The sequence below is a fragment of the Suricata suricatta genome, chromosome 1 (genome assembly GCF_006229205.1).
Source record: "Suricata suricatta isolate VVHF042 chromosome 1, meerkat_22Aug2017_6uvM2_HiC, whole genome shotgun sequence".
NCBI classification, from domain to species: Eukaryota; Metazoa; Chordata; class Mammalia; order Carnivora; family Herpestidae; genus Suricata; species Suricata suricatta.
In genome coordinates this window covers 155,212,323-155,224,483 of record NC_043700.1, presented here as the reverse complement: position 1 = coordinate 155,224,483, position 12,161 = coordinate 155,212,323, and the positions used below count along the sequence as shown (strand labels likewise).

The window sequence follows — 12,161 nt, the reverse complement described above, 5'->3', positions numbered from 1 at the left end:
CTAGGCGGTATCCGGAGATGGGGCCTTTGGGCAGTGATTAGGTCATGAAGGGGCCTCATGAATGGGATGCGTGTCTTTACGAGAAGAGGCCAGGGAGCCAGCTAGTTCTTCTTCCTTTTTTTTTTTTAACCATGTGAAGACACAGCAAGAAGAGCTACCAGGAGGAGAGGTCTCACCTCTCAGTGCATTAGCTGACACCTTTATCCTGGCCTCCCTGCCTCTGGAAATGAGAAGCAGATTTCTACTGTTAAGAAGCCTCCCAGCGTCTGGTATTTTGTTATAGCAGCCCAAGTTGACCAAGACAGCATTTCGGGGAAAAGGACATAGAAGACAGGAAAGGCGCAGAAATGTGGCAGGAGAACACAAAGTACATCAAAAGGGAACACTGGCCTGGAGTTAGTTAAGCAGAGAGGGCCGCAAACTCGGAGTCTGCACAGAACAGCGCTTTTTAAATAATACGGTACAGCCATTCCTTAATCATTCCAAAAGCTTATATTCCATACACTCTGTTTGCATCGGAAGGGTTTTTTAAAAAATATTTTTTAATGTTTATTTACTTTTGAGAGACAGAGTGTGAGTGGAGGAGGGGCAGAGAGAGAGAGAGAGAGAGAGATGCAGAATCTGAAGCAGGCTCCAGGCTCTGAGCTGTCAGCACAGAACCCACGCAGGGCTTGAACCTACTAACTGTGAGATCATGACCTGAGCCAAAGATGGAGGCTTAACCAACTGAGCCACCCAGGGTACCCCAGCATCTGAAGGTTTTAAAAAAGATTTGCCCATTAAAGTGGTAAGCATTAGTTATTTAGAATGATAATTTATGTGAGTGTTAGAGACATTTCTATACCTAGAATTTTATTAGCATTTACTTTTCCTTCTACATCAACTAGAATATACCATGCTGAAATAACCCACCACACTTCTAGTTTAATGCTCTTGCTTTTCATTAGTTTATACCTGTATTTGGCTGTCATTTGTTATTGAATAATTATTGTAAAATAGACATTTTACCTATAATTATTAACATATACTGCATGCTGAAATTTTCTAATAGCACCTAGATTTCGTGAAGAGAGTGCTTTTGGGCTAATGGGATGGACTCCACTGCTATATGACATTACAAGAATCAAATCTGCTTGAGCTTTATCTTATCACACAGCGATGCACGTGTGTACACACACAATTACATTCAAAGATTCATTCCCTATAAGGAATCGTTTCTGTCATCCATGAACCGATATCTAAACTTTTATGAATACTAGAAGAAACTCCTCTGTGAAGATTTCTCTAATAAATACAAGTGAAGAACATAATCCCTTAATGGCTCAGAGTGTAATTTGCGCACATTACAGAGAAGAAAGGAGCCAAGTGAGCTCTGGAAGCTTCTGTCATGACATGAAACGCATCAGCCTGCTCTGTTTTATCTTCCTGATATTAACATCACTGAAAGGGGAAAAAAATCCTCAAACAACTCTAGGAATGGATTCTCCTTCTAATTCAGAAAGTATTTCACCATTAAAATTAATTTCTCATCTTAAACTGCTTGAAAAAACAGAATTATAGTTTTATTTCATTACCTTGGTGTTTTCTTATGCTTTTTTTAAAAGGGCAATTTGAGGGCATACCAGGTGGGACAAACAGATCAGGCTAACACACCTAACAGAAACAGACGTGCGCTATTCTCCTCGGACAGCCATTCTTTTGGGGATAATTTTAATGTCAATGGAACTGTTTCTAAATAAAATACTATGGTTTATGAATGTTTCCTTGATCCCCATTCACTTGTGTCAAAGCTTACAGTGAAATGAAACCCATGACTGGAAAAGGAAACAAACTTAGTAAAGTGAAGTGTTTTTCCTTTAGGGAAAAAAAACAACAACCCGTCATCAGGAACTTTACAGCGTCTTGGAAACAAGCCATCAAATACAGTGCTTTTACATGAATGACTGTACCATCTGATAACAAGGTTTCCAGTATATATGGAAATATATGGGAATTTCCAATTGATTTCTAATGATTTCTATCAGTAGTTTAATATGGTTATAGTTTTAATAACCAAAAATAAAAGACTTCCTGTTTGTCAAGTACACAGAATTACAACACAACAACCATTAACCTCACTGCTTTTGTTAAGATGGTTATTTCTAGTATAGGGCTGTTTTCCATGGTTTCTAATGAGACCTTTTCACATGCTATGATCCAAAGCAGACACAGTCGGCAGGTTATTAACTAGGAAGGAATTAAAGGCTCTCTAATAAGCCTCCCCGCGGCCGAAAGGAATACAGGCTACTTAAGGTGCATCTGTACATCGGTCCTGTCTCTCCTGGAAACATTTATCGTTCGTGCCCTCTTCCTTCAGGCCCCCTTGTCTTACCTAAGATTCTTCTAGTTTATCCGCCCCCCCCTCCAGCGTCCTCCCTCCCACCCTCCACACCTCGGTCACAGAGACCTCACTAGAACCCGAACCAGACTGTACCCTCTCCTCACGACAGGCGCCCTAGACTGCAAGCATCCTGTGGCAGGTACTAAGAGCTACTGTCCTTTTCTCACACACACACACACACACACACACACGGACGAAATTTTAAAAAATAAAATCAGATCGTGCCCCTCTTCTGCTCAGATCCTCCTGCGATGGCTGCCTGCTCTGTGGCTCCGGGATCTGCCGGCCCCTCTAACTGCTCCTGCATCCTCCCGCTCCGACCACTGTGCTCCGGCCCCACCAGCCAGCTCGCTCTTCACACATGCCACGGCCCCTTCCCCTGCCGCTTCCTCAGCCTGGGACATCTTCCCTCCACGTCTCCTTGTCACTGAGGCTTCACCTCAAACGCCACCCTCTCTTCCTCACCAATTCCACATTTCCGTTAGTCTTTCTGACTATGACTAATCGGGTGATCAGTTTCTGATAGATTTGTTTGGTCTTACCTGTTTATCATATCTTTAACTAGAATTAAGCTCCATAAGACCAGGGGGCTTTCCCACACAGTGCCATATGCCCAGTGCCTAGAACGGTGACCAGCATGCAGCTGGGGCTCCGTGCGGATGGGTGACGTCACCGAACGCCTGCATGACCTGTATCCTCGTCTGGTACAGTGCTTGTCACGTAACAGCTCTCTCTTCAAACAGTGACCATCCATGGCTGCGATCAGCCCAAGATACAGTCTGCGCCTTCAGTACGGCCTGTAGGGCCCTTCTCATCTCTGACCCTACCCATCCCTCCTCCTCCCGTCTTACTCTCCGGAAGTACCCAGTGCCCTGCGCTCACCTGAACATACCGTGTTATGTCACGTTGCCCTGTCTTCCCACGTGGTGCCCCGATGCCGGCGATGTCCCCATTGCCAGGAAGCCTGACCTTTACCACCATCTCCCTGGTGTACAGCTGATCAGTCTCTCCTGAGTTTTCACAAAGCCCCGAACGTGGCTGTTACTAAGTTTCTCATACTGAAATGTAAGCCTTTTTTTTTTTTTAAACCTTCTCTCTTTCCTTTAATGGACAATGCACTCTCTGAGAGTGGGGGTCACCATGCCTTATCATCTTTCTAATGCCTAACTCAGTGCGTGGCATATAAGAGGATCTCAGTGTTTGTTGAAGTATCTAAACTTAAGCCATACTAGGCATACATTTATGCCAAAGAGAGGACGCCAGGGTGTCCCAGTGGTTAAGCATCTGACTTTGACTCATGATCTCATGGCTTGTGGGTTTGGGCCCTGTGTTGGGCCCTGTGTCAGGCACTGTGCTGACGGCTCAGAGCCTGGCGCCTGCTTCGGATTCTGGGTCTCCCTCTCTCTCTGCCCGCCCCCCGCTCATACTACTCTCTCTTTGAAAAACTTTTTTAAATGCCAAAGGCCTTCATTTCAAACTATACTTACTGTTAAAAATGTAAAATACACTGTCAGCTTAATAAGAACACAGGAATTCAACCATGATAATGAGTTCTAGTAACTACATTAATTTGGTTAACACTGAAAAAAAAATGCAGCATTTCCCTAATACTTACCAAAGCATAAAAGCACATATGACAGAACTATAGCAATTAGAGTTAAAAAAAAGAAGAATATCTATAATAAACTTAAGGGAATAAAACCACTAAGAAAACTAATACTTACTTATTTCTGGTCAGTCATTAGCTTGGGATCTGGCTTACTTCTCACAGGCCTTTCCAAAAATCATAATACTAGTGGTTCCAATGTCTTTTTTAAAAGGTTTCATTTAACCAACTGCTAACACAGCTGGCCTGAGGTTTTAATCCCAATCACAGCACCAATCACATAAACCCCAACACAAAGCAAAAAGAGAAGAAAAAATGAAAGCTGTCCTTCCAAGGAGATACTGCGCCAAAGAAGCTGCTCACCGGCCCCAGAGAAGCATCTGTACATTGACCTCAATCACACTCTGCAACGCAAAATGCTCATTAAAAACACTCGAGATTTATAACCTGTGGGTCATTTCCTTAATCCATCAACCTTTCTTTGTTTAATCATTAGATTTGACTATTTCACTGAAAACAACCCAACAGGTTAGAAATACTGGAAACAAATCAAATAATTAGTGTGTCAGATGAAAACGCTTTTGAAAGAAAAGCAAGGGATGTAACAGAGTGCTAAAAGGAGCCCTGATTGGCCATGCACCAGCCCCCATTTCTCCCCACCTCAGGCAGCTGGCTGTTAGCATTATCGAGAGAAGCCTCCAAACTGGGGGTCTCATCTCTGATTTGAAGGACTTCGTCTGTTGAGACGCTGCCGGTGGAATCTTGAGACTGAAGAAGGAGATCAGGATGGTCTGGTAGTGTTTCGTCGGCAGCAGAATCATTGTTTAACTACAAGGAGAAAGAAGGAATTCATTCAGGAGTCAGTGATGGTCACAGAGGCCACAAAAAACAGCCTCACTAGCAGAGTTTGGGGGCCTAATTAGAAAGAGCTTCTTGACTTCCTACAATGACCTCCCCCCACCAATCCCAGGACAACATCAGTGCTGCTGATGCGAGGAGACCCCCCCCCCCCCCCGCCGGTGACCGCGCACCCTTCTGTGCATAAGCTTCCCTAACAAAAACCACCGAAGTGGAAGCGCTCCACATCACTATGTTCATCGTGAACTAAAATTCTTTTGATGGCAACGTTTTGTGTTGTCAGCAGGCGTTTGTGAGGACGAGGCTCTCTCCCTCCCTGTGGCTTTAAGGCCTGGAAGGCAGTGCTTTCACAAGACGCAGTGTTAACTGGAAGGCAGGCACGGAAGTCTGAACAGGCTGTTCACTTTTTTAAGCCAAAATGCGACAAGACTTCAGTCAGACAAGAAGAATTAGGACAATAAAGTTGTTGTAATGGCACTCTGTCACTGGTGGGTTTATATTCTTCACAGTCAGCGTTTAACATAAATATTAAGTTTCTGATTCAGAGTAGGTAAAGGCAAAAGGCATTATTTCCCATGTAAGGAAGAAGCAACTTTGAATTCTTATTTTATTATCACTATGACTAGGGTTGGCCTCCTAAGGAAATAGGTTTTCCTTTCTTTTTTAGTTTTCAGTTTTTATTTAAATTCTATTTAGTTAACATATAGTGCAGTATTGGTTTCAGGAGTAGAATTTGTGATTCATCACTTACATATAACACCCAGTGCTCATCCAAGTGTCCTCCTTAATGCCCATCACTCACTCAGCCCATCCCCCCTCCACCTCCTCACCATCAACCCTGTTTGTCTTCTGTCCTGGAGAGTCTCTTGTGACTTGTTTCCCTCTCTTCTCTTTCCCCCCCACTTTTCCTATGTTCATCTGTTTTGTTTCTTAAATTTCATATGAGTGAAATCTTACGGTGTTTGTCTTTCTCTTATTTCACTTAGCATAAGAAACTATGTAAATAGCAAGATTTCATTTTTTCTTGATGTCTGAGTAATACTCCAGTGTATGTGTGCATATGTGCATGTTTATATTTATATATATATATATACGTATATACATCTTTTTTATCCATTCATCAGTCCAAGGACATTTTGACTCTTTCTATAGTTTGGCTACTGTAGACAGTGCTGCTATAAACATCAGAGTGCATGTACCCTTTCGAATCTGTATTTTTGATCCCTTAGATAAATACCTAGTAGTGAAATTACTGGATCATAGGGTATTTTTATTTTTAAATTCTGAGGAACCTCCACACCGGTCTCCAGAGTGGCTGCGCCAGTTTGCCTTCCCACCAACAGTGTAAGAGGATCCCCTTTCGCCACATCTCCACTGTCTGTTGTCGCCGGAGTGGTTAATTTTAGCCATTCTGACAGGTGTGAGGTGGTATCTCATGTGGTTTTGATTTGTATTTCATGTATCTGTTAGCCATCAGGAGGCCTTCTTTGGAAAAGTGTCTATTCGTGTCTTCTGCCCATTTCTTCATTGGATTATTTATATTTTGGGTGTGGAGATTGATAAGTTCTTGATAGGTTTTGGATACTAATCCTTTATCAGCTGTGTCCTTTGCAAGTATTTTCTCTTATTCCATAGGTGGCCTTTTAGTTTTGTGGATTGTTTCCTTCACTGTGAAGAAACTTCATTTTGAAGAAATCCCAGTAGTTCATGTTTGCCTTTGTTTCCCTTGCCTCTGGAGACGTGTCTAGTAAGAAGCTGTTCTGGCCGCGGTCAGAGAGGCGGCTGCCTTGTTCTCCTTCCGGATTTTGCGGAGACACGTAGTTCTGTCCCATGGCTCTCATGGGAGCTAAGCTTTGTTAAGCATTTAATATAGGTTGGGTGGCTTTCCTCCTCAAGAAATTTCCATGAGGCAGACACTATCCAGAGCTCTGATTTTAAAGGGGAAGTTGGGTAGGTTGACCATAGTTACACAGAAGGGTGGTAGCACAATGCCACAGTCTGGGTCCACGGAGGGCCGTGCCTCCTCCAGTCATTTTTGGCAGTAATTCGATCATTGCTTTAAATGAAAACAGTCCCAAGGAGGACGAAGCGTTAGGTGGCATGGATTTGGAGGCAGACTGCTTGGTTCAAGCCTACCTACTGGCCGTGTGGCCTGGGAAACTCTACTTCGTGTGGTTGGCGCGGGCGCGCTCTACACACTAACAGATGCAAATCACCCTTCACAGAGGCTGGTGCGTGACCAACGTCCAGAGAGTGGTAACTGTTGCCGTTATTATCAGCAACCATTCATCAGTTAACACGTCAATGGGGGGTTAATTGAAAGACACAGTGGGACAACAATAAATTGCCAAAATAAGAGAGGTGACAGGAAGCCAAGTGCAAACTGGCAACTTCCCATTTTGTTTACAACCAGAGCAGCCTTCGCCATTCAACACTGCTGCCAGCCGTGTTTACCAGCCGACTGAACACGGAGCAAACGGGCAAAACAGACAGCACAGTTGGGCGCCGAATGAAGAGGGCATCCCTCGGGAGCTCTGTGAGTGCCGCCTATTGGCACCACTGATTTCTATTCACGGGCACCATGGGGCCCTTCCACATGCCTGCTTTCGCTCCCGCATTTCTGAACACACAGACTAGTCTTGCGGCCTTCCTTTTCTCACGTTTCCCTCACTTTTTAATCTCCGCCATCTAGCCTCTGGGCTGCCAAGTCGGAACCCCTACATATAAAACCGACTTGATCTTGAAAGAGACCAAAGTTGTGCTCTCTCCTTCTGCGCCAACTAGGAAAGAAAAGCGGGTGGCAAATAAAGCAGTGTTGGTGTCCACACGGATACCAAAAATACATGTCATTCAAGATGAGGACCTCTCGAAGTGTCCAGAATGACTCACCATCACCAGGTGAGAAGGTAACCTCATCTTAGTGGCTAAGGGGTGTGTGATATCAATGTAAATGTCTAGCTCGGTCATGAACAGCACACTCCATTAGCAATGCAGTTTTGTATTTTCATTTCAGGGTGTGCATTTTATCCAAAGGGAAATGAAAATCAGAAAATCAAAGAGATAGTACTTGTAATTACTAAGTTGGACGTTAAGAGGAAAGTGAGACCACGCGTCGCCATATAAGAAGGTAACTGTGTACCATCTGCGTGCGTGACAGGATCTGGCTGGCCGTGAGCGCCGCCTCTTCTTCCGAGGACTCGTCCGTATCCTCCTGGTTGGTCAGGTTCAGGCTGGGGGTGCTGCTGGAGCACTGGTACTCCTGGAGGGAGGGGGTGTCCCCTTTGTCAATACTGTCCAGGGAGCGCCTGCGGACGCCCCAGTTGAAATTGTCCATACTTTCACCCTGGAAAAGAAAGACAAGATCTCTCAGGCTGCAGATCCATGTGTACAAATACAGTAAACACAACACACCAGGAAAACATGTACTGAGATGAAAAATACTTAATGCGTCATCATAAGCAGAGTTTCAATCAGCCCTTCAATTTCTCGAAACTTTTAAAGCATCATTCAATATTCATATTTAAAGAGATCATGATATTTGGTTGAGCCTGTTTTAACTAAATAATTTTCTTGACTTTCTATATTGTGTGGCTGGGGACCAAGTAAACCTACTGTCTAGGTCATTTCTGATCTAACGCCCCAACACAAATGAGACCACAAAGATAACAGATACATCACAGACAACAATACATGAACAGTCTACACCACCAGGCTGCAACTTACCTGCAGTTCCTGGTTAGCAAAAAGGAAAACACACAGAATTAGAAAGAACAAAGACACACATTTAAATATACGCTACACTTTTGGGTGAAAACTCTGTGATTTCTCAAACCCAAAGACTGATTCAAGCTCTGGATTAAGCTCTGAGTAGAAAGCCAACATGTGATTCAAATTACTTTCTTATGCAAAATATATTATGAAGAAGTCAGAGACAGACACTTAAAACAACATTTCTGTGATACACTTTGGCAACACGAACTTTAAGAAAATCTCCAAGTTTTACATAGATTTAATGCTTGATACGATGCAAAACTGACTTAAAATACCCACATTCAGTTGACAACATAGAGGGTCACAAGTATTTCAGTCTGGAGGATGGTTCTGGCTAAACCCAGTGGCCATTTTTTTTTTAACTATAGTCTAAAATCAAGATCAAAGCTATCAAAACATAACTTCTGACAAGTTCCAAAGGTCAAGAGGAAATAGGGCAGATTTCAATTTCACCCCACTTATGGATTTATAGAAGCTATGTTTCTGTTATTCTAAGCTGATCCTCCTTGTGCAAGGATATAATTCTTATTCGCTCTCTTAAGCCCTGATATGACAAATTACAATGAGTTAGTTGGCTAGCAACATAGAATTTATTTGTGTTCCTTTACTCAAGAGGCACTGCCTAGGATAGAGGTTTTCAAATCCTTTTTTTTTTTAATAAGCAAAGGAATATTTATTTTGAATGAAATCTAAAATGGAAGTCAACCGTGCAAAGCTGATGAACTAAATGCAAGCTGCTCTGGTTGAAAAAGGTAACATGGAGCTCTTGGTTCTTAGCCTGTCACTCGGGGTACATCCCAGAAATCTTGGTTCTTAGCCTGTCACTCGGGGTACATCCCAGAAATCTTGGTTCTTAGCCTGTCACTCGGGGTACATCCCAGAAATCTTGGTTCTTAGCCTGTCACTCGGGGTACATCCCAGAAATCTTGGATCTTAGCCTGTCACTCGGGGTACATCCCAGAAATCTTGGGAGCAGGTCAAAGTTTGAAAAGCCACCTTCCTACCAGGTATTTCAAACATTGTTATATAGCACAGTACATAGGAATGGCAACAGCCCTCAATATTTATTTGGTGAATGAATGACTACACACAGGGGAGCCTTCAAGGTTGGCGGTATTTGGGGGGGATTTTAGAAGTTTAATTAACAGTTCCATTTGTTTTGTAGCAAAGTATTACCTATTACCATGCTTTAAGCAAGACTATATTTAGGTTTAAAAAAAATCTCTACTATGTGATTTGCCTAATTACGAGACATAAACGAACACCACCCACCCAAGTCAATGTGACTTCAATTGAAAACTACATGAAGCGTCTTTAATTCAATTTGACTAAGGTTCTGTTCAAAAGCCATCTTTCCTAGTACCCATGTATTAAGCTATGGGATAAACTTGGAAGCATTTACAGAGTTCTTAAAAAAAAAAAAAAGACAAAAAAGCGAACAAAATACATCACCTTACCATTACAAACATGTCAAGAGCCTGCCTGCCTTTCGAAGCTATAAACTCTCAACTGAAAAAAGCAAACAACTGCAGGAGAGTTTAGAAGCTGCTCACGCCCTTGAAGTTGGGCAGCAGACCTCTTCAATCTATCATACTTTCTTGCCTGATTATTCAAGTTGGTCTTACTTCTTACAACACGGTTTTGAAATCAGGGATGTGAAATCAATTTTAGAGGGTGGTGATCTGCTGTTGTGGGGAAAAAAATGAAAGGCTAGGAAATATCAGTGCACATTACAGCATAGGGTGAGGCTGCATATTCTTTTTATTATTTTTTTAAAGTAATCTCTACACCCAATGCCAAGCCTGAACTCCCAATCCCAAGACCACGAGTGGCACACTGCACTGACTGAGCCAGCAAGGTGCCACGGGGCTGCGTATTCTTGAAACTTTCATTTTAAAGGTGTGTGTATCTACTTGGATGTGATATAAAATGTATTAACTGTGGATCAGAGTAAAAAAAAAAGTTTAAAAGCCACTGCCCCGCGAGGCTGAATAATACTTATTTGGGGGTTCCTGTGACCCTGTACCTGTGTCTTTGGGGACATGTAAATGCCGAGTACAAAGGCATTTGGCTTGACCCTGAGCCCCCGGGGCCGTGCCCTCCTGTATGCAGGGAGGATGAAGCACACAGGAGGACCTCCTGAGACTTGTGTCCTATCCACAACTGACGGTGTGACACGGCGTAGGCCGTTATGTCCCACCCCCCTCACCTATCACAGCCCAAGCAAATAGCCCTTCATGCAGGTTAATGAATGCATCGAGTTCTATGAGTGACTTTAAATTCTTTGGAGAAAGACATGTCAACAACATGGGATGGATCGATACCAGATGACGAGGCATTTTGGGCTTCTCAAATATAGGTATTTGTAAAACTTTTAGAATGAACGCTTTTTAAACCTCTGTGACAAACGTTTTAGCTTTTGGATTCGCCAAGTTTCAGGGGCTGAGCTATAGGAATTGGTCCTAACGAGCCTAACGCACTCAGGGCAACCTGTTCTCTTTGCCACAATGATTGTTTCAGAAATTGGCACATGTCCCAGCTTGACCGAGTAGTATGACAGGAAGTGTGCTGAAGACGTTTAGGAGAGCAACTTCTGAAGTGGCCCTCGCTTGCTTGGAACACTGCTGCGTGTGGACATAACCACGTGACAGAGACTTGCACAGAAGGCGGAGCCTAGCCAACTGCAGGGAAATGATCAGAGACCTCCCTGAGCAGTATCTAAATAAGCTCTACCGCTCGGAACTACCTCCGCTTTGTAAGCTCCTACATCTGCCTTTTGAGTTCTATTTTCCATTTCGAAACTGTCTAAACTGACATATACCTATCAATTTCATCTAGACTGAATCAATTTAGAGGAGAGAGCCCCTTGGTGCTAAGTTAAGTGAGTCATTTGAGGGAGCTGGCGACATCACGAAGAAATTGAGGATGCCGCAGGTGGCATCTCGGTTAGTTGTCACAGGAGAGAGTTCGAGAGAGCCAAAGCCTTCATAATCATGTGAGTTCATTTAATTTAACTTAATTTAGTGTTAAGTGTTTGTACTTATACTTTAAAATAGTGTTTGATAAATTTTAATATATTTTTTTTTACCATTTTGCTGCATACTAGTCTCATTTGAAACATAAGCATACCCTATATTAAAGACATAACTTTGGAAGAAACCCATTTTTCGATTTTTAGTTCTGGGGGCAAAGAGTAAAAATTAGATGTTCCTCTATTGTTTTCGACTACTTCCGCTACTGACCAATTGTACTAGTCACGTTTACTTCCCAACTTAGATTTTTGCCTTTAAAAATTTTTGTTTAATAAATTTATTTGTAGTTTCAAGTTTTTGTTTAATTTCTAGTTAGTTCGCATACAGGGTAGTATTCGTTTCAGGAGTAGAATTTAAGTGATTCGTCGCTTACGTGCAACACACAGTGCTCATCACAAGTGCCCTCCTTAATGCCCATCCCCCATCTAGCCCGATTTTTACCTTCCTGACCTTACACTGACCTTAATAAGGAAAGGTACTATGGTCAAATCCTTAATTCTCAGGTTCGTGCAAC

The 12,161-nt window shown here is 42.8% G+C and overlaps 1 protein-coding gene across 7 annotated transcripts in view; it reads right to left on the bottom strand.

Moving 5' to 3' along the window:
• Window positions 1-12,161, bottom strand: part of FRYL (FRY like transcription coactivator) — a 261,750-nt gene that overhangs the window by 21,034 nt on the left and 228,555 nt on the right. For all 7 annotated transcript variants that reach the window (XM_029946008.1, XM_029945999.1, XM_029946032.1 and 4 more), the window contains 2 exons: window positions 7,984-8,187; window positions 4,647-4,814 (listed from right to left, as the gene is read on the bottom strand). In XM_029946008.1, the coding sequence (XP_029801868.1) occupies window positions 4,647-4,814; window positions 7,984-8,187 (372 nt within the window). The remainder of the gene's footprint in view (window positions 1-4,646; window positions 4,815-7,983; window positions 8,188-12,161) is intronic.